We start from the raw sequence: 22,431 nt of genomic DNA, 5'->3' as shown, positions 1-22,431 counted from the left end.
AATCTTGCATTTAAGTGAATTTGTCTTCTCAGCAGGCTTACAGTAGTCTTCAAGTATTTGAAGACAATTTTAATGTAATAAATGATCCTATATTCAGTAAAGGAGTAGATTAATGTCTGGTAATCCGCCACATCACTACATTTCCTTGTTTCTGCTTGCTGTCAGCAGAAATGCAGTATTGAATATCCCAAACATTCCACATAATACCCATTTTACCTGTTTTTACTATGTTGTAACAAGCAATCAGCATTAGGTTGCAAAGTGGAGTTATTTTTCTGAGACTTGCAATGAGATTCTTGAATGTTGCTAGTTGTGGTTGCATAATTGCCATGTGCTGTTTGCTGTTCATGTAGTCTGGATTGATAAAGGTAGAAGTGAGAGTAAAGCCTGTTTGCCAACGTGCTGACTACAGAATTACTGCCACTGGAATTTTAAGGCATAATTTAAGAGAAAAAAGACTTTGGTTGAAGCTGGAAGGTTCAAAATTGGATCAGCGTGGTGAGTCTTCTAGAAACAACCCAAAAGATGCAGAGTTCGTAGTGTGAAAGTCCTGGCAAGGCATTACCAACAAATTGCCAATAAGAATTTTCAGAAAACAATCTCTCTCAACCGAGAGAGTCTTTCCAATAACTAAAATCTCAGCATTCTTTTTTTTTTTTTTTTAAATCTGAACGTACTGATCATGTAACAGTTGGAGCTACAAGTTGCTCAGATGACAGCGCACCTCACCTGAACTTAGTGCCTTTGCTATGTGCCAGTTAGCATTTAGAAGTTTAGTATATCAGAGAAATAACACTTTCAACTATACCCCTTTAAAAGGGAAATAATTCCCTTGTGATCCTGAAGGAACAGGTGATCAGTTTATTAATCACTTGATTAATAGGAGCTTGGGAGGCTTTTAGGCCTTTATTAGCTTCCTTTATAAAGCAGAGGAACATGTACGTTATGTAATAGGAGGGGGAGGGGGAAATCTGATCTTCGGAGTGCAGCTTGAAATAATTGCTTAAACTGCTTTGCATGATTTTTTTAATCTTCTTTGTCATTAAACCTGTGAGTTTTTTCCTCAGAGAGACTAAGAATTAGATCAAAATTAGGAGAAGGACATTCAGTTTTAACTAAAAACAAACACAAGCAGATCCCAAGCCCGTAAAAAGTTGTGTTTGCCTAGCAAAATATTGAATATTCATGCCTCAGCAGTCAGTGAGAAAAGAGGAATTTTCTTGGGATGTGCTGTTTGAAGATTTGTGATCAATTCCTCATACAAAATGGCATTTCCAGCCAACAATGTTGTATTTATGCTCCATTGTAAGGATGGATTTATTTTATTTTAAGGCATAAACTTGGAAAGAGTTTTTTAAAAATACCTGCATCTTCTAGCCAGTTGTAGGGAATCTCCAAGCATCTCAAAGGAGTAAAAAAGTACTTTGCTTTCTGGGTTGTAAGTAGATGCTGTACCAGCATATAATATATCACAGTTCTTAAAACTAGCAGAAAACCATACCATTGTCTAGCCTTCTCATTGAGAGGTGAGAATGCACAGAGCAGAGACAAGACTGCAAGCCATACATTTCAGTCCAGGGCGCCAATCTTCTTGGCTGTCTTGACTGGATCATCTCTCAGTTCGGTTGTGTTCAATATGCCTGTAAAACCTATTTTAAACTACAAAGAAAAACCTGTTAAATTTAATACTGCATCCACGTAATCACTAACGATTATTCTTGTTTGCATACTTATTCCCCTGAAAGAGATGAAGGGTAGATAACAAATGTTGCTCCAAATTCTGTAAACCTCTCTTTGAATTCAAAGTTTATTTATTTTGTTGAGTGTATGGTTTTGGTATGTGTGCTGTCAGGCTTCCACTGTGTATGTTATTTATCCTTGTTTGGGAGCACTTAGAGCGGGTGGATAATGTTTTGATAAGTGTACTATTTTGAGCTGTATTCACTAGATTGTGACTACTTTGCCAGAGGTATCCAAACCTAGCTGCAAACCTGGTGTTTGGTGTTCTTGAGCATCTTCTCGTCAGAAAGAGCATGACTGGTGGAACACGTGCACCTGTCTGGAAGCACCTATTTTGCTTTTCTATGTAAATATATTTCAGGTCAGAAATTGTCAAGTCTCTGTAGAAAACTTGTGTGTTCTGTTACTTTTATCATAAAGCAACGATTTCTAAAAAATCTGTGCTGAAAATTCTATAGATCTCCCTGACTCAAAAGGGCAAATACCTTGTTCTGATGATAAGCATGCTTACCTAGTGATTCATCTTTGAGTATACGTATTGGTGATTTATAAAAATCTGTCTTCCTGCTGCGCTGTAATACCAGCTAGGTTTTGGAGTTTTGTTATCTCAGATGCTAAAAGCAGTCTAGCCATAGCAGCGTGTACTTCCATGCAAGCTCTCTGCTAAATAGTGGCTGGGCTCCTTCTGGATGATGATTTGGTGGGGATGAGCCTTGCCACTGGCAAAATGTGGCTAGTCCCTTTTTATTCAGACCTCATTTTCCATTCAGGAAAGGATCTGGCTTGCTGTTGGATGAACATGGAGACTCTTCTTAGCACAGTTGTGTCAGACTGATTAGCAGAAGCCTACAGAGCAGGTGTTTTGCATGTAGAGAGGGCAAGGACAACCCTCCTGTTATGAAGTATATGTGTTAGTCAGAAGTGGGGAAACTGGAAAGGGAGAGTAATCTCTTTTCTGAGAGAGTTAGCCATAAAACCTGATATACAGTCAGCTGCATTAGTTGGTGGTGATAGAGCAGTGTGGGATAGATTTGGAGGAACTCCAAATGATTTACTCCTGCTTTCAAGAGAGATTCTCAAATTGTGTCTGTGTGTTTCTGTCTCATGTTTAAGGAACAAATCCAGGTACAGTATTACCTGAGATTTCTTCAGCCAGGTTTTTTGTTCTTCTGAAAGTGCTGGCTGGAGTAACAGCAAAGGACGTTCAGGATTGCTGTAGCTATTGTTAGCATCAGGCTAACGATGCAATGGTTTGCGTGGTGACTGGGACTTGTTTTAGCATGTCCACTCTGTGGAGTCATCTTCACACTGTGGTCTGTAGGTCCCTTGCAGCATGTTCTTCAGCCGTTGTGCTGGGGAAGCAGGTTTTGCTGGAGCAGAAGCAGTTTTTGATTAGGTGATGAGTAGATACAAGCTGATAATGTGTAAAACCTTGCTCTTTGACAGTGAAGTTAGTCTGGCAAAAAGAAGGAAATAAACGTTTTAAGGATCACACCTCTGGAAGAGTCTGAATAACGCATTTAATACAGGAAATGTGATGCTGTGGCACCCCTTGCCACGTGTGACAGTATCTTTATGTAGCATTTTTTGCCAGGATAGATAATATTTTATTAAAAGACTGAGTGGGAGCTTTAACCTCAGTTTGGGAGTCTCAATAATTATACTTTACCTTCAAAAGCAGACCCAGTGACCAGCACTCATTTTGTTAGCAGATAAAGGCTATTCTAAGTGCTTTGTTCAATATCACGCTGACCATTAATGTGGATCCTTACCCCCCAACCTCCCCCCATCCTTTTTAAAAAAAAATAAAAATAAGAAAGGATTGCAGTATGTTGCAACCATAGTATCAATCTTCAGCTCTGTTTACCAAGCAGTACAAGCTAGAGTAATTTTTCTGCCAGGTGGAATTTGATACAGTTTTGTCTTTCCAATTGGTTGCTGTTCCACATTCTTGAGTTTGCTTTCCGAGAACTTTCTGTTTCTCTGAACTAGTTGGTTCCAACGTGGATGCATTTGTTGCTCTATATTCAGTGTTGAACTGTGTGAAATCAGACTGGTGATGAAATATTCCTGCAGTTATGATAAATAATTAGGAAAAAAGCTTGTTCGACTGTCTTTAGTCTGCGTGAGTGAGCTATAGGTAACATTAAATGAATAGAACCGGTACAATACATGAGATATAAAGCAATCTTTGAACTGCTCCCATCTGTTTGAAAAGTGTGATTGATGAGTTGCTGGCTGCAGGTGACAGGGTATGTATGTATGTGTCACATGTCACATGTCCCTCATATTGAATTCACTGTGTCATGTGGTGTCCCTCTCTTTCCTCATGAATTTTATTTGTACTCTTCGGACAAGCAAACTAGCAGTGACTATATATATATATATATTTTATCAGAAGTGAATGAAGCATGAAGAAATTTAAATTTATTGTTGTTTATAGAGTTTTCTTCAAAGCTTTTTAGAGCCCAAGGGCCTGGTAGCATTTGTATACTTGACAAGTATTGCAATATTATTTTGTTTTATCTATTAATTTTAAGTTTAGAAAACTTCAGTGGTTAAAAATATTGTCTGTTTTTCTTGCTGAAAGTCTTGCTCGGAATACCATTGTCAATAAGCTTACCAGAAACTGAAAATCCAATGTGTAGCTTCTAAGACCCGCCTTTTAGCCTTGATTTGAAACAAGACGTGAATGTTGTCTTTGGTGGCTGTCTTTGCTGATCAGGGTATGAAAAGTGTCATCGTTTGAAACTTCAGCTTTTGGGACACAGCTTTTCCTTCCCTGCCGAGATCCTCCAGTAGAAGGTAGAGAACAACTGAGTATTCTGAGCCTTCGTACATAAACCCCACCTGAATTAGGTTGCCTAAATTCTTTGTGGCTTGAAGAATTTCGCTGCTGTGGATGTTTGAGTGTTCTGCTTGCTGTTGTGGAATCTATGGGAGCGGTTACTCTCACTTGGAATGTTTTTAGTGCATCCCTTAAGGAAAGCCAGAGCATTTAAGAAATGGGGACGTCAAGGCAACCCTTTGACATGCGCAGTTCTGAATTTCAACACTGAATGCTTATTTTAATTTTTGCTATTTTTACCTGGTTCTTTCTCGGCTCAACGGCCCCTGGCGCCCATCAGTCTTATTGTTCTGTTGTCCTGTTTTGAACTTTTCAGAAGTACTTTTTGAAAAAAATAATGGATTTTTTTGATAAATTGTCTGTATATAATTTTGAAATACTTAGTACAGTAACACCAAAACCCAGTGCTACATCAGTAGTAATTGAAAGCTAAAAAATGGTCTTCTAAAACAGGGCAAGGCTACGCTATGCATTACTGCACAGATCCTTTTTCTCTTAATTTCATGAGTAAATGAATGGCCAATAACTGACCATGCAGTTCTTGTGTTACACTTTTTTTATATGTGCTATGTGGCAACAAGTTGCAGGACAGTTAGGCTTTTAATAACAGAAAAATGTATATATTTTAGAATGCTTGACCTGTTAATTTTCTAGTTCAGTGATAGATATACTAACATTCTTTTTAAAAGCAGATATTCATGGCCTAATCCATACATGGATTTAAAATCTGGCTGCCTTCTGCGAATGGAGTAACATCAGCCAGTTGTTGCAGAGATGGCTGCTGAACTAAATAAATAGCAGTAAGACAAGTATTGAAAGCAGAAGTTTAGTCAGCTGTTTTTGTTGGTACAGATATTTTCTCCAAATGTCTCTGATAATGGAAACTGTTGCGGTGAAAACTATGGTAATGTGTTATTCATAATTTATTGTGTTAACTTCAGGCCCAGGAAGATGCGGAGAAGCTGCGTTCAGTTGTGATGCCTATGGAGAAAGAGATTGCAGCGCTAAAGGAGAAATTGACAGGAGCTGAAGAAAAAATAAAAGAATTAGAAGCATCAAAGGTGAGGTGGAGTTGTAACTGTATCCTAATTTATATCTTGCATGATGCTAGTTTGATGCAGATAAGTCAAGTAAAATTTTGTAAGAGAGAAGAAGGTATCTAGCGAAACTTCATGCATCTTTTCTTCTGTAACCCAAATAGCATGCTTGGTCTATATATGTTTTGCCATCTCTTAGTTTTGAGGGTTACATTACATGGTGTGTGTGTGATCTGTGCTTAGCTTAAATTGCGTGGCTTCAGGTCTACTAGTAATAAAAAAGAAAAAGATCTAGAAAAATAACTGCTTTGCACCTTTCCAACAGCCTGGTCTTTAGATTATTGTCATGCTTGCAGTCACAGAAAGATTTACATTTGGCAGAATCCCTTTAATCTATTTCCATCCAGCATCTGCTATGTTTCATCTTCTAATCCTAGGCATAATACTGAGGCAGTATGGCCTGAATTTGTGTCCTAAAATTAAGTAAACCTTGGATTCATAGAAAGGGATACATTGGTCATAGCTGCCCAGAAATCAATGTGTTTATTTAGCATTTCTGTATTCTTCAGAAATGCCAGAACCTGTATGGAACTTTCTCAGCAGCTGTGAAGGGTAAATAATATCTACATCACTGTAAGATAGTTGCATTTAATGTACTGTTTTATACAGAAATGAAGAGGTATTTTGTAACAAATATTGCATCTTGAAAGTCACATAGGCTGAAATTGCAAAGTAACTTGCCACGTGGATGCTTTTAAGACATACAAATAAATACCTTCCTTGTCTTCTGGATCAGTTGTATTCTCATTTAAATAGATGCTCGTGGCTTTCTGGAATTATTTCTCCCCCTCCCTTTTTATTCCAACTTGGAGGTCTGTCTGGGATTTGGAAGAACAATGTCATTCATTGAACAGTCTAAAATATTTTACTAGATTTACAGTCCAAGCTTGAGTGTTTTTCTTCATAGATTCTTTGTGCTTTATAGGTCAAATTTTTGAGATTGAAATGTTCCTAGAAATAATAGTTCTGCTTTTTCTCTTGACGCAAATAATACTTCCTTTTCATTGCCAGGATGAACGGGGGAAGATGAGGAAATGTGAACCTTCTCTTCTTGCTTGCTCTCAAAATGCTTTTCCCCCTCCCCCGCCTTTTTAATCCTTTTTTTTTCTTTTCTTAAGAGTAGTCTAGAACTCCCCTTAAAACTTTTCTGCTTAATTTGGTTATAAAAATGATAGGTCATTCTTGTCACCCTCTTTTCTTGGAGGCAGGGCCTGAATAAAATTGATGATCCTTCAGGAATTGCGTTGGGGTCTCTGTCGGTCTCCTAAAATCTGAGCACAGCATACTCTGGAATGAGTAGAACACAAGCACACATCTCTTGGAAAAAAAGAGAATAATCACTTTATCCATGCTTCTAGTTTATCAAGGGGTTGTTTTTAAAGAAATCTTAACTGTATATGGTGTTTCTTAGCAAAGAAAATAACTTGGGACGTTAATTCTTACCTATGGTCAATTCCACTTCATTATTCCTTCTGTCTGAAGTCGCTGGTAGTCCTATTTGAAGTCACCTTTTTCAGTTAATGGGAGAGAATTGCTATTTTATATCTAGTAAGGAGCTGGTTAAGCATGAATTTAGGAAGTTCTTGAAGTACTTCAATGTACAGTGCTATGGAAGTGCAAGGTATTATTGACACGTTTTATATTAGATGGATATGAGGGCTGACGTGCAGAATGAGTAGTATGTTTGGCTTTGGTCATGATGAAACCCAGCAGATCTGCTTGAGTCATGCCATTTTGGTTTTCAGTGTCAAGTATTTAGCTGGATTAGGGAAACAATGCTGTCTTTTCTCTCTCTTTCTCCCCACCCCCCTCCCTGTTCCATCCTTCCCGAGGGCTGTTCTCTGGGAGTCAGATACCTCCGTTTCCAAGGCTAAAAGGCCAGTAGGTACAAGACTTGGTACCCTAGGGCAGGAGAAGTTCGCCTCACCATCAATGGCAAGTTAAAGCCAAAGGGCTATCTTGAACTCGTGAGCTGGTGTCCGTGGTGCCTGTACCGTGTTGAGGAAGACGAACACCAGCTCTGTGGAGCCAGTTAGGAATTGCCTGAAGGCTTTTTTTTTTGTTGTTGTTCAAAATAGAAAAACTCTTGTGATTCCTGACTCGGCAAACCATAAAACTGAATAGTGCCATAAAGAAATCTTTCAACCCGTTCCTTGCTCCAGGATGGGATCCGTTTTATGAGCACCACGTTTGACAGATGTTTATGTAACCCTAGCTTAAAAGGTTCTCACTGGAGATTCTGCAATCTCCGCAGGACATTCGTTCCAGTTCCTTGTTAGCCTTGCTATTTAAAAAACAAGAAATAATAAAAAAAAAGCTCCTAGTATATTTCTTCAGTCTTTCTTGATGTAATAGCTTTTCATTGACAGATTTTCCTTTTTCTTTGCAGCCGTCTTTCATGAGTTTGAATGTTTTGGATTTCTTTTCTTGTCTGTCCCGTTTTCTCTCTTCTTAGACATACCATCCCTGGTTTAGGTCAGGTGTACCTCACAGTCGTGTTTTCTGACTACCTTTGTGCCTCTATTTTGAACATTCTCCACGTCCTACTTAGTTGTTGGCTTATCAAAGCTTATTAAAGGATTGCTTCATTGTCCGCTCTTCTTAGATATTTACCTCTTTCCCATCTCTGTGCCACTGCTGTTATGATCCAATTGCTATGATTGCGATATACTGATACGTTTGATTTAGCAGAATTTTAATGAGTAACTTAGAAATAAATACAAGTGCTACTTGCACACTGGTAGTTGAATATTTGTGGTTTCTAGAAATAAACGTGTCCTTCAGCACCTGTACATTACCCAAACAGGCGATGCTGTAACTTCTAACAAAAGGGAAATGCCTGAGAGTGTTCCCCCATTGAGATGATAGATTTCCCTCTTTTTATTCAGGTTAAAGAACTGAACCATTATTTGGAAGCCGAGAAGTCATGTAGGACAGATCTAGAAATGTATGTGGCTGTTCTCAACACGCAAAAATCAGTCCTGCAAGAAGATGCAGAGAAGTTGCGGAAAGAACTGCATGAAGGTATATCTAATAATAATCCTTTTGACTCTTCTGTATTAAGGATGCAAAAACCAAGATGGGTGTTAATTCTTTTCTGATTTCTTATTTGAATTGGCCTTAAAGAAATTGTGGGGGGAGAAAGTAATATTTTAAATGTGAAAGCCCTTAAATGCTTACAGAAGAGTTGTGTGGAGTTCTTTTACGACAGAGAAAAACAACAGAACCATTCATTCTCTCAAGGGATGCTATTGAATTTCTGCTAAGTTCCTACAATATGGCAAGCTTCATTCTTATTAAAGTACTGGTGTCTTTTATTTGTGTGTGATTCTGAGCATTATTTCCACAATGTATTGATATGTCTCCCTGAGGTATGTCAATTCTGAATACCTGGTGGTGGGATGGATGTGTAAATGTACGTGCATGCCAGTACAGTGCAGAATTGCTGCAGAGGAACGAAAACCGGAACCTTCTATTGAAATAAATAGGGAGGTAGAAGACAGCACTAAAAAAAAATAAACTATTAGAATTCATGCATGAAGTTAAGGCATTAGTTATCTAATTGGGAAATCTTTAACTGTCAGTAATACATCCCTAATCACAAGCCAAGTTTGGGAATTAAGAAAATGTCTTATTTAATCCTAAATAGTTGTTGAACAAAGCTTCACTGTTCTTGCTTAGAATGATAATTACTTTTCTTCATGACAATGCTTCTATTTGGAAAAGAGGTTAAAAATTCTGGTTCAGAATGACTCTCTATTTTTGAATAGTGTGCCATCTCTTAGAGCAAGAGCGACAACAGCACAACCAGTTGAAACACACATGGCAAAAAGCCAATGACCAGTTCTTGGAGTCTCAGCGTTTACTGATGAGGGACATGCAGCGTATGGAAATTGTTCTGACCTCTGAGCAGCTCCGACAGGTTGAAGAACTAAAAAAAAAGGATCAGGTTACTTGCTGCTTTCCTTTTTTTTTTTTTTTTTTTTTTTTTTTTTTTTTTTTTTAAAATACTGTAGATGTAATGTGGTATAACAGTATGGAAATCACATGTTGGAGACAAGTTATTTAAGTGTGTTAATATTTCAAAAAATGATAGCTGACAGTTTCAGTAGAAATTCTTTATTTGAATGACAGCCAAAAGTTATAAAAGAAACTCTCTATTTGTGCAATATTTTAATATTAACGTATATCATAACCTTAAGAGTGATGTTGCCAATATTGTTAAATGAAAAGGTAATAATATCCAGAAGTTATATCTTGGAGGAAGAAACAGTTGTCTGTGATGCAAAACATCTGGCTTAAGGATATTAGGATAGCACATTTCACTTATTTCTAGGTTTTTCCAATACAGTACCTAGCTCAGGCATAAATTAAGAGCTTAATGTTAAATTATCTTATGCAAGTGATTGTATACATGCTTTATGACTTAATGTTCTATGATGTCTTTCTTTGGATTCTTTTTCCATATGTTATATCCCATTGATTAGAGCGATCAAGGCACTTCTTGTTTTCACATTTTGTTCTAATGTTCATGCTTGTATAATGGCTGTTAATGGGGCCATTAGTGATGCAAATATATTATCACATTCTATATAATAGCCAGCATAAGAGCTATTTTTGTTACTTATTTGGTAATCCCTGTAGTAGTAATTTTGGTCTAGATGATAGTTCTTAGAATAAAATTATTCGGGAACATAAAATGGCCACTGAACTTGAAAATTAAGCTCTCATTTAAGTCAGTTTGGGTGCTTTGTGAAATGAACACTAGATTTTCAACCAAAAGAATCCTTGTGTGATAAATACTGGGGTTTTAACCGAAATGTTTTTGAGTGCCGCCTTTGTAGCTTAGTTTATCATGAAAGATAATGTCATGACTACTCTGGCAAAATCAGATCTCTCTGATATGTGTTCTCTATCACACACTGATTTCTAGGAAGAAGATGACCAACAAAGGCTTAGCAAGAGAAAGGAGCAGAAGCAAAAAGATTCAGATGATGAAACGAAAGCTTCATGTTCTCTAGCCCCTGAGGAAACCCTTACCCAGCTCTCTAATGAAGAGGTAAAACGATTGGGTAGCTCAAACTGACTTTGAGGACTCATGCGTTCCTCGGGGTGTTGATTCCAAATACAAATGCAGATTTGGTGCCATTTACTCCGTGTAGCTTGTAATTCTTACTAAGCAATGAAAAGTCTTTGGAGTTGCACTTGAATATATAAGTTATAATAAAGAGTGGAAGACAATACTTCCCAATCCTGCGAGGTGCTATTAAAAACTGTAATTCACTTTCTGCATTCTGGTTGCTAACTGCTGTTAAATTCTCTTGGGATTTATAACCCACATTCTAACGCACCTAAACATTCAGAATTAAACCAATTATATCTGAACATTCAGCAAGTATATTGTAGCTGCTTTACTAACCTGCTTGTTGAATTCTGTACTAAACTTACACTGGTTAGGCAAGTCTGAGGTCACTGTGAAGTTAGGCTGTTGCTCACCATGTGCAAAATAGTGTCATGTATGTGTCTGTATGTATTAAGCTACATCCAGCTGTGCGAGTGGAGGTTTTTGGCCACACCTGTTTAGCAACCATAAATCAGCTTTTTTTAGCAAAACCCGTAGCTGGAGCTCAGTACCAAGTTTTGCAGAAGCTGCTTGAAGTTACTCTAAGTAAACCCATTGTAACAGCCAGAAAAAAGCAGCGCTGGTGGATGCCATTCGGGTGTTGTAGGTAGTCATACCCTGGGACAAGCTGAAATTTTATTTGCAGTTTGCCTAAGCTTTTCACTTGTGAGGAAACAAGTCCAGTGAGCACACAGGTTGGAACTTGGAAACAGCATCAAAATGGGCGGTTACTTCTCCTTTTTGACTGCATTTCACTTGTTTATCTGATCATCTGACAGGTTCTATTTTGGTTTTGTAAGTCAAAATAGGGACAAATTAATAAAAACAAACTGAGTTTTGTGCTATAGAACCTTATGTAAGCTTCAAGAGACTTGAGGATTTGCAGTGAGCCAGTATTTTGCATGTTTTGCTTATCCTTTTTGAAGGGATATACTTCTAGAGTCTGTCCTTTATTCTTATGAATTATTTATAACACTTCAAAATGCAGAAAGAGGTTCAAAATCATAACATCTAAATGCAGCTGAGATGTAGCTCTACCCTTTATCTCACAGAAAGGACAGTAATGATACAACTTCCTATTCCAAATTCTGCGTATGCTAACACTTCTGTATCCAGATATGCAAATGAGACATATTGATGGTGAACAAAAATTTTATCTTCTGATGTTTTCTTTAATCTCGGTTTCTAGGATACTCTTTAGTCCCTCAATCACAACATTTATTTAATTCTAGGAATTATACATAATGGAAAACTTTACATGTTGAGAAAGGGCATAATTTCCAGAGTCGTTTTGGTTTTGTTTATGGATTTGGTTTTGTTGCTATTTATGACCTCCTTTTAACTGTACAGAATGTATTTTACGAGTTGTGTTATCGGTTATGTCTTGCAACTTGTCATAATTTGACTTCCAAACTCTTCTCTTATTGACCGGTTTGCAATAAAAACAAGTGATTTGTTAACTACTGCCAAACAGTTGTCTGAAGATGCAGTTTTATATGTCTCTTTTCTCTTGACTTTTTGTTACAAACTTGTATATATACATGTAAATAGAAATAATACACCTAAGAATTATTAAAACAAGGCATTTACAACAGTCATAAAAACAGTAGTACATAACATATAGTTATAAACACCTATATGGAAGTACCAGCTGCCTGCTGGTCTCTGCTGGACCTATTTCAGAAATGATTGTTTTTCTCAAGAGACCTGTTTTCAGTGTTGTTTTCTTTACATGTTTAATGGCAAAGCAGAAGTACATAATACATCGGAAAGTATTTTGAAAGCAGTCATAATTTTTAAATCAAGCATTACTGCTCTCCTTTCAGTGCTACACATAAATAAAAATAGATCGGTAGACTTAATGTGCCTTATATACATCACAGGACAGTTAGTGTGGCTTTTGGTATTGGCATTCCCCAGGATACCTTTCTGTTTAAGCCCAACCTTTTCCCTTTATTTGTTGTCTTTAAAAGATAAAATAATCTTTTAAAGAAAAACTTTCTTTCTCTTACAATATTTTTCTTCTGCTTTGAGTGTCTGACAAGAAACTGAAGAATATTCACTTGTCAGTATAGAGTAGATTTTAAGTATATATTTGCCATTTATTTTTATGCTAATGTAATTTTTTTGCTGAATTTACTTGTGGAATGGTGTATTTTTCTTCTGTTGTGTAGATTATAGTTTTAGAAGTGATATTGCATGTATACCTTTGTGGAAGAAGAAAGACCTTGTTTCCAATATTGGAAGATGTAAGGTGACTGTGTCCTTGCTTGTCTGGCAGGAGGACAGATTCTTACAGAAGCACTCTGTTAACATAAGACTTTTCTTTTTTTTTCTTTTTTTTTCTTTTTTTTTCTTTCCCCCCCTTGTTTGTTTTGGGTTTTAATTCTACATTTCAGTTCTTTCTCCTTTTCTCTGCTATCTTAAGCTTACTGATTGTATGTTGTTGCCAAAGCCAATTGAAAGTTGCTTCAGCCATGTCTGGCAACTAGTGTCCAGCATTCTTCTTGTACCATGCTTCTAAAATGAAGTATATAATTTTTTTCTTCCTTGTTTGTTCAATTCCAGGTGCAGGTAAATAGCACCCACGGCTCAGTCCACTCGTTGGATGCAGACTTGCTTCTTTCTTCTGGCGAATCTTTCAATAAATCAGATAATGATATGTTTAAAGATGGACTACGGAGAGCACAGTCAACAGACAGTCTAGGGACTTCTGGATCTTTACAGTCCAAAGCTTTAGGATACAACAACAAAGCAAAATCCGCTGGGAACCTGGATGAGTCGGATTTTGGACCACTTGTTGGAGCAGATTCAGTGTCTGAGAACTTTGATACGGCTTCCCTTGGGTCTCTGCAAATGCCAAGTGGGTTCATGTTAACCAAAGATCAGGAAAAAGCAATCAAAGCAATGACACCAGAGCAAGAAGAGACTGCCTCACTTCTCTCCAGCGTTACACAAGGGGTGGAAAGTGCTTATGTATCTCCTAGCGGTTACCGCTTGGTTAGCGAGACGGAGTGGAACCTGCTGCAGAAGGAGGTGGGTACCCACAGCACAGGCAGCCTGCGTGTTGGGGGCTGCCCGCTGGGTGAAAGCTCTCCCTCCTTTGCTTTACACAGGCAGGTGTGGAAGGAAATGGGCATCATCATATCTAGCTTGTTCACTTTCCTCTCTTGGAATACTTCTGTAGGTAAAGCACATCGGATGAAAACCATGTTGGCTGACCCTGCTCCAGGGAAAGTCAGCTTTACAGGATATTTTTGCAGTTAAGGGAGAGTCTGGCAGAGGTGCTGTTGGTGTTGCACCGATGTGAGAGGGTGAAAAAAGATGGGAGAACTCAAAGAAAAGGAGAAAACAGGAAGCTAAGGAAAGGCTGTTTTAGTGCCGCTGATGGTAACCAAAAAAGCGTGCAGATTAATGGAAGGAGCAGAGCCAACCTGGTTTGTACAACCCAGGGTTTTACTGAGGATTGTGCATGGAGGGCAATTTAGAAATGAGCAGCCAAGATATGCATAACGGACAAAGCTACCACAAAGGAAGCTTCAGAAAATTGTTGGGGACTTGCTTCATCAGAAACCAATTTCTCAGAGGGACAAGCAGCAGATTAGACTTAACACTGTGCCAGTTCCAGTGTGGGTCACCAAGAAATTGTTGCTTCTGGGTGTTCTGCCTGTCAGTTTTTCAGCAGCTTTACATGATGCCAGTTAAAAGCTTGCATTTGGTTTGTTGTTGAAAAGAGGAGTATTGTGGGGCTGCTGTGGTTACTCTTTCAGAAGAAGAGAGGCCAAGGAGCAACACTTTAGGGGGAAGAAAAGACAGGGGAGGAGATAGCAATCCAGAATGGGTGAAAAGGAAGAAAAGGCGGGGGGAAGGGCACGAAAGGAGTGTAAAAATGCAGTGAAAGAGAAGAGGCCAAGCAAAGGAGAGATGAAATTCAGAACTAGCAATATTTTATATCTTCAGCTTGTTGGAATTCAACTGAATTTGCAAATCATTACTTAAGATGTCTTTCCAAACTATTGTAAAGTTGCTTTATTTTTTGTTGTGTTGCTACTAATCTGTAGTATCTGGAGAAATTATGGTGTAGTAATCTCAAGGCTGAGTTAAATCCTCTCCTCTTGAGTATTTCCTTGCCCTGTTGACATTTCACTGACACTTTACTCAGACCCTTTCGCAGAATTCCGAACAGAAACGCCCTGCTTCCCCCATGCTTCTGGAGGTAGGGTATGTGAGTGACACTCTGTGGGTGGGACATGGGGCAACAAATACAGCTCAAACCTGACTTGCAGCTGGAGCTTTGGTAAAATCTCCGTTTGTCCCCTTGGCCAAAACCATTACAATTTCGAAGTGGCAGCTGGTTTAGTCTTTGTATCCCTGCTGTACACCCCAACACTTACTTTTTTTTTTAAACTCTCCTATTTATATATTTATTTTTTTTTTAGATCTGCCTGTCTTCTACTTTATTCTTTCCCAATTGTTCTTCTAGCTGATTATTCAGTCTACTGAGCCGTACTGAAGGAGGATATTAAAAAATGAATAAAGCTTGATGACTGTTACAGAACAAAAACAGTATGTGCCATCGAAAAATATTCAGAGTTCAGTTGCAGGACAAAGAAGATTTAAGAAAGTCTTGACCTGATGAACTGACTTGCTTTTTAATTGCTTTGTGTTAATTTAAAAAAAAATACACACACACTCCCCCAGAAGAAACCCAAAACCCAAACCACACACACACAAAAGACCCAAAAGCAAAACAAAAAACCTCCCCCCCAACACATACACAAAAACCTTACAACCAAACACTATAGTATTGTGTTTGTAATTTGATTGTAATACAAAATAATTCCATGAAAACCCGCTACAGCCTGTTGAAGGCTTTTCTCAGAGATGTCTGTTTCTGTACAGGTAATTAAGTAATATATTTCAAAAGGACACACTGAGGGACTTGAACTCTTGCATGTCATGGCTTATTGCTTTTGTGCTAATAGTGGGACTCATGCCAGGAAAAGCTGATATCCTGCAGCTGATTTTACGTTATCCTTTACTTATAGAGCAACTTAATCTTGCCATTACCTGATTCTGCCACTGCCTTTTATCTGTAACATTTTGTGATCACACAACACACCTGAGAGTATGTAGCACTCCTGCATTCCTTGAAGAATTTTATGGCCTTTCTGACAGGTGATAACTCTGTGTTCTGCAGGTGCAGAATGCAGGGAACAAGCTGGGTAGACGCTGTGATATGTGCTCGAATTATGAGAAGCAGTTGCAAGGTATCCAGATTCAGGAGGCTGAAACAAGAGACCAGGTGGGATTTCTCTTCTAGCTTTAGCAAGATTTTTGTGGCTATTTGAACTACTAAGGATGCAACAATGCTGTTTTATTCATTGGCTTTAATTGAACAATGTCAACATGCTTTAAAATCTGAATAACTTCTGTCATTTTATCGACATAACCTGATTTGGTTTTGGTGTGTGGTCATGAGCACGACATGTATGTATTTCTTAAGGATTCACCTTAGAGTCACTTTATCCAGTGCTATAAGATCAAGCAATAAAGGCACTCTTCTATAAAAAGCATTGTGCTCATGCTGAAGTCAGTATCTTTCATAATTTATATTCTAAAATGCTTGTCATGCATTAAATTCTATTATCTTTGATACTGCAAGAATTGTTAACAGCAAAGGAAAACTAGAGGACCTCATCCTCGCAGCGGAAAATGACTGTAAAGTAGTGGAGGATGTATTTTTCCTGCCATATACTGAAGAACAATTTTCAGATGGGTACAGAGGGCATGAGTCACATTCTGCTTTGAAAGAAGTGATTGAGGTTGTTACATGGTGATGGTCCAGTGCGGTTTGATGTCCCGTGTTTCTGTATAGGTGTGATCTGTGATGCAGGGTGTTTCAGAAGAACAACGAAGGAGCTTCTGGGTTGCGTAGGGTTTTTGAGGGATTTTGTTTTGTGGTTTGGGGGTGCGATGGGGTAGGTTATGTTTTATGATCAGGAAATAAATGCTCCTCAAAAGAATGGAAAATTTATTTTGTTGTAACGACACAGGTGAAAAAGCTGCAGGTGATGCTGAGGCAGGCTAATGATCAGCTGGAAAAGACAATGAAAGATAAACAGGAATTGGAAGATTACATGAAACAAAGTGCTGAAGACTCTTCTAATCAGGTACAAGCATTTTGAAATCAAGACGGTAGGAATTATGAATGTTATTCAAAGATATGTAACTAGATCTTGTCTTCTGTTAGATGTGGATGGACTACCTGCTCCAGAGGCAACAAAAATGAGAATTTCTAGTTAGTTATGCTCTGCCTGAGTCTGCCGCAGTTTCCTGATAAGTCTGACATGTCTCTAATATCATCCGATCCAATTTTGACCCTAAAGTTTCACCTCTAATTTTGAAATCCGTTACAGAGGTGATAATTGGAACTTGAGTAGTGTTGGAGTTTTGAGGTGACCTGTGTATAAAATCACCCGAACATGCAAAAGAAGTCCTGTGTCCTTGCTGGTAGAAGAGTGGTAGTACTCATACCACTTGCTCTCATCCACACTTGACAGCCAATTAATGGACCTGTGGTGGAGACATACAGTTAACAAGTAGCTGAGCAGGCGGTAACAGTAGCTGGTCCAAAATATGCGGTAGACTTCTTTTCAGCAGGCTGTTATTTTATAGATTTCTCAGACTGAGGGCTGCATAACTCTCCTGGAACAACAGAGCCGAACAAGATGTGTAGTAGTCATAGCTTTAAAATAAAATAAAATAAAATTGATCATCTTTGGCCCATCAAAGATTACAGTATTAGGTAAATGCTGTGTACAAGGCTTTGAACTTCCAGCTCAAGCAAAGTAAAATTTTCTGTCTCCCATCCCACCCAGTATTTTCTTCTTACTAAGGAAACAGTAGTTATTAGGTAAAGTCTGTCTTAACAGGAATATGTTTATACATTTGTTCTTTTGGCTGTACCGGGGTGCTCTTAATGAAGTAACGCTTCTTCTTACTGTCAAGCATGTGTTGTAGAATAACTTAACTGTCAAGTTTTTGAAGATCTGTGCGTTCAGAGTATGATACAGAAAATTACCTTATAGCAAATGCTGAAAACTTAGGTAGTAGCTTTTCAGTTTCCCTTCAGTGTCTTTGAACTGGCTTACATTTAAGTTTGATTAGAATTAACTGTTTCTTTGTTGTTTAGAGTTTGGTAAATAGAATATATTACTGGCATACAAGCACAGCATCTATTCTTACTGACTTGAGCTGCACAACCGCTTTACTGAGCGAGGAACTAACTAAACTTCAGTGGATTAGCTTGGCGTTTCAAAGTGTATTTTAGTATTGATAAGAGGCAAGAGAACTTAGTAGTTATTTCTTCTTCCAACTCTGTTTCATGCTTTATATCTTTGTCTGTGCGGCTTCTTTTTTTTTTTTTTTTTTTAGATCTCTTTGCTTATGGCTAAATGTCAAAAGTCGGAGAACTTCCTTGGCGAACTGCAGCAGGCGTTTTTGCAAGCAAAGAGGAGTGTCCAGGAGCAAATGGTAAGACAGCTTAAGCCCAGAGATCACTCGAACAGCACTATTTGTCTGACCTTTGGAGCGCAGTGTGTTTGTCAAAGGCTTTGTCTTGCCACCCAACCGACAACTGTGCGTGTTGACACGTAAAGACAGTGATTGAATGAGTCCTGATAGCAAGTGCCGTTTGTGGCATTGGTCTGTCGTACTTTCTGTGTATATGCATGCTGATTAGCATGGAGATGACTCGTCAGCTTCCTTTCCCCTTTACTCATTATGTACATGCCATGCCCATTTAGTATCTTATTTCACCTCAGATCTGGAGATAGAATAGATTTTCTCTAGACAGTTTTTTAGGATTCATCGAAAGTACCATCCCTAGTAATTATTTTCTGGAGTTTTAGAGATGAATGCTCAACATTTTTACAGGTCAGACTTAAATTATCAGCCCTAACACCCAGGAAAAGAGATGTATGGGAACTTTTTTTTTTTTAAAAAAAAAAACTATTATGAGCATCTTGCAGGAATTAAGCCAGAAAATAGGAATAGGAGCTCTTTTTCTAGGGTAAAGCAAAATCGAACTTCCTTAGAGCTGTTCATTCCCTTCTATATTAGAATTACGTTTCTTCTCTCGCGCAGCATTGTGGGGACTAAGAGCGTTCATTCTCGGGAAGCCCAGTATTGCATTCCTGGGGCCTGGGATTGTCTGTAGGACATCAGGGCGCCACTTGCAGAAATGTTTTTTTTGTTCTGCATGAGAGTGTGCCTAATGGAGATGCAGGAGATTCAGAAAATATATTGATCTGAATGTGCCCTTTGCCTATAATACAAAGGGCAGCTTCTGTCAGAGTTCAAGTCCCTGTTTCCCCACTCCAAAGCAATTGTTCCTCTCAGAAAATTTGACTGGATTTTTTTCTTTTGTAATGCAAGCAAAACTATGTTTTCTTAATCCTTTTTCTTTACAAGAGGTCAGCTGGTTTTGATCTTTTCCTCAAAGAGACAGTGGGAGGCAGACACCTACCATAGAAAGTTTCAGAATGAATGTTGAAGGTTTTTGAATAATCTGATATTGCAGCTGAGTTGTTAGGAGGTGGTTTTAATAAACATCGTTGCCAGTTCCCAAAACATGTGATTCCCCCCCCCACCCGCCTCCCCTGCATGAGTACAGCTAGCTAATGGATAAATATGGAAGAAAACTGGGAGACAAACGATGGTGTACTTATCACTTGCTTCCTCCTAGCTGCCTGTGCAGTTACCACGATCTTGCCTTTATTTCTGGTGCATAGGCCAGGCAAGAGGGCTCATGTTGATCCACACAATCATTTTGTTTCCCTTCCTTACAAAGAATATCAATTTGAATGATAGTAATGGTACTAGTAATGATAGAACTGGGGCATGAAGAGGTTCAAGTATGACCCTAAATGTGAATTTATGCTTTTCTTTGCACTGGAGGCTGTCCTGACGCAGTCAAGGGAGCAGGTTTCAGAAGAGTTGGTGAGACTGCAAAAAGATAACGAAAGTCTTCAAGGAAAACATAGCTTGCATGTGTCTTTACAGCAAGCCGAAGATTTCATTCTACCAGAAGCAGCAGAGGTAAAATGTTTTTAAACCATTAACACAAACAATGCGTGTGACTAGATCACAGTGGAAGAACCTCCTTTATCAGAAAGCTGGCTCAAATAGCACAGCGAACAATAATCTCTGGATTTTGAGTCTGTGAGTCTGTGATGTACAAAATCAGCGGTCTGATCCCACTGTGCCTTGAGCATGCTTCAAGGTGTGGAAGGACAATAACAAAATGAGTTAACTATGGCCTGACAGCTGCTCTGTTGTCAGTAGCGTGTGAATTTATCCCAGTTCAGCCAGCTTAAGTTGTATTTTGCAACTGGGCACGCAAGTGTTCAGTCACCATGGCTCTGATCTAGATACTGATTCAATAAATCAAGCTAAGTCAGTCACTTGAGTTTCTGTCCAGGTGTTAAGACCAGTAATAAGCCTGAGCCTAGAATAATGATAAGCCTTGTCATCCTTTTCACGGCCGCTCGCTTACACTTGAGCACATCAAGATTAAAAGATTGTGGGGGGTGGTGTCATAGGCCTGTGGAGACATGAATCTTGACACATTCTTCATGTACTTTGGCCAAGCAAACTGCAGTTTTGTTTTGATATTTTGCTGGATGCAGGATCTGGTAGAGTGGGACAGACCTCTGGTAGCATAACTTTGGCTTGTATGCTGATAAATAGAGCACTGTGTGTATCTGGAGATCATAATACAAATCTTTGCTAATCATTGATTCAGGAGCTCCGTGAGCTGATTTTAAAATATCGTGAAGACATCATTAGTGTGCGGACAGCAGCAGATCACCTTGAAGAGAAGCTTAAGGCGGAGATTTTATTCTTAAAAGAGCAGATTCAAGCTGAGCAATATTTGAAAGAAAATATAGAAGAAACTCTACAGCTGGAAATAGAGAATTGCAAAGAGGAAATAGGTGAGCAAGGGTAAACCAGTCTCAAAATAGGAATAGTAGGAATCAGTAAGGTAAGTGAAGACTTGATTTCATCATAAGTAGACTTACCTGAATTTTAAATACTGTCTGGTTTTGATAGCAGATACACCAAAGCTGTGCAGCTGAAAACAAAAGCAGAATTACTTGTTTACCTTTGAAGGTACCTTTGATGTAGCGTGTGCTTAATTCTGCTTTAAATATTAACAGAGGTAAACAGGGTATGTCCAGGTCCCTGTGTTTTTCTTGCATTTAAGCTTTATTATTCTTGTTTTTCAGCTTCCATTTCCAGTTTAAAAGCTGAACTGGAAAGAATAAAAGTGGAAAAAGAACAGGTAAGGAGCCCTTTCACTGTGGGATTTTGGGGTTTGTGGTTTTGTTTTGTTTTGCAGGTTTTTTAAACAATCCTATTTGGATTCTTTTTTTCTGCTGGCTCTGTCAGCGACACTGTGTTGCTGTCTTTGACATCAACCTCTTGCTATCAGAGAAAATGAACTTTTTTTTTTTCCCCATCTGCCTTTGAGGTTTCAGTAACACTTTAGATATATTTTTGTAGTGTTTACTATGCCCAGTATTGGGAGGGAAAGAGCTGAACTAAGGAGAGAATTGTGAAGCACGTAACATTGTTCCTTCATCTCAGCGTGTTTCTGGGGTGCTGGAGGGCTGACTTCTCGGTGTGGAGAACCTTTCCTTAAGAAGGAACACTAGTCTGTGCGTTTGCACAGATTTTCTTACTGAAGGCTCTGGCACTGCGCTGGACACTCTCAGACTGTTGCAACTCTTGGTATCACTAAGAGTGTAGGTGCGCCTGTGTTGTAGTGGCACCTGTGCAGTTTCTGTGACCGTTTCAAAGGAAGCACACGTAAGGTCATGCCTGGAGCTCCAAGGGACAGAATTGATGCCTAGTCCCTAGTTCTTTTCTTTAAAAGGTATTTTGTCTGTTTGTTAATATGTAACCTAAATACTGGGTTAAGTAATTTCTAACTAATATTAGGCTACCTAATGATAACGATAACAACATAAATGTCAGGTTTGGCCACTTCTCTCCAGCTCTAAAAAGAAATAAATGCAGAGGAGATGTTATTTAGGTGTTTTCTGTGTCCCTCGGAGAGGTTGTTTAGGTGTATTTCTGAGTCCCAGGAAAGACACGTAGGCTATATTTCCTGTATGGAGGAACTGTGAGAAATTGAAATGTTTAGGAGATTTAGTTAATACTTCTTTTATTATTTTAATATAGTTGGAAAGTTCTTCGCAGGAAAACCTGCAGCAGCTGGAGACTCTGCAGGAAGCAAAAAACGCTCTAGAAGAACAGCTGAAGAAGGAGACTGCAGCAAAGGTAGCTGTGATGTCTGGGTATGATGTATATACGCATCTTCTATGATGGGGTCAGAGAATGTGTTGCTACATTAGAGTGAAAAAGGAAGCCTTTGAATTTTGATAAGATTCTGGCGGTGAAATAGTGTCCACTGGATGCAATTTTAAATCCTCATCCCAATCACTTTGCACTTGCATTTGTAAAGCAGTGGATCTGAATTGCTGCTAATTGAGTATCTCTGTTGGATTGCCCTCTGAAGTTAGGCTTGAGGAACATTTCTGCTTATAGAAATCTTC

The 22,431-nt window shown here is 38.6% G+C and overlaps 1 protein-coding gene across 4 annotated transcripts in view; it reads left to right on the top strand.

The window, feature by feature from the left end:
• The window catches only part of RABEP1 (rabaptin, RAB GTPase binding effector protein 1), a 49,745-nt gene that overhangs the window by 23,535 nt on the left and 3,779 nt on the right, over window positions 1–22,431 (top strand). For all 4 annotated transcript variants that reach the window (XM_040613926.1, XM_040613925.1, XM_040613928.1 and 1 more), the window contains 12 exons: window positions 5,530–5,649; window positions 8,574–8,709; window positions 9,456–9,634; window positions 10,619–10,744; window positions 13,376–13,843; window positions 16,008–16,112; window positions 16,864–16,980; window positions 18,245–18,343; window positions 19,769–19,909; window positions 20,616–20,805; window positions 21,100–21,155; window positions 22,058–22,156. In XM_040613926.1, coding sequence (XP_040469860.1) covers window positions 5,530–5,649; window positions 8,574–8,709; window positions 9,456–9,634; window positions 10,619–10,744; window positions 13,376–13,843; window positions 16,008–16,112; window positions 16,864–16,980; window positions 18,245–18,343; window positions 19,769–19,909; window positions 20,616–20,805; window positions 21,100–21,155; window positions 22,058–22,156 — 1,836 coding nt within the window. The remainder of the gene's footprint in view (window positions 1–5,529; window positions 5,650–8,573; window positions 8,710–9,455; window positions 9,635–10,618; window positions 10,745–13,375; window positions 13,844–16,007; window positions 16,113–16,863; window positions 16,981–18,244; window positions 18,344–19,768; window positions 19,910–20,615; window positions 20,806–21,099; window positions 21,156–22,057; window positions 22,157–22,431) is intronic.

Source organism: Falco naumanni, chromosome 1 (genome assembly GCF_017639655.2).
Source record: "Falco naumanni isolate bFalNau1 chromosome 1, bFalNau1.pat, whole genome shotgun sequence".
In the NCBI taxonomy this organism is placed as follows: domain Eukaryota; kingdom Metazoa; phylum Chordata; class Aves; order Falconiformes; family Falconidae; genus Falco; species Falco naumanni.
This window is presented reverse-complemented; position numbering and strand designations above follow the sequence as displayed.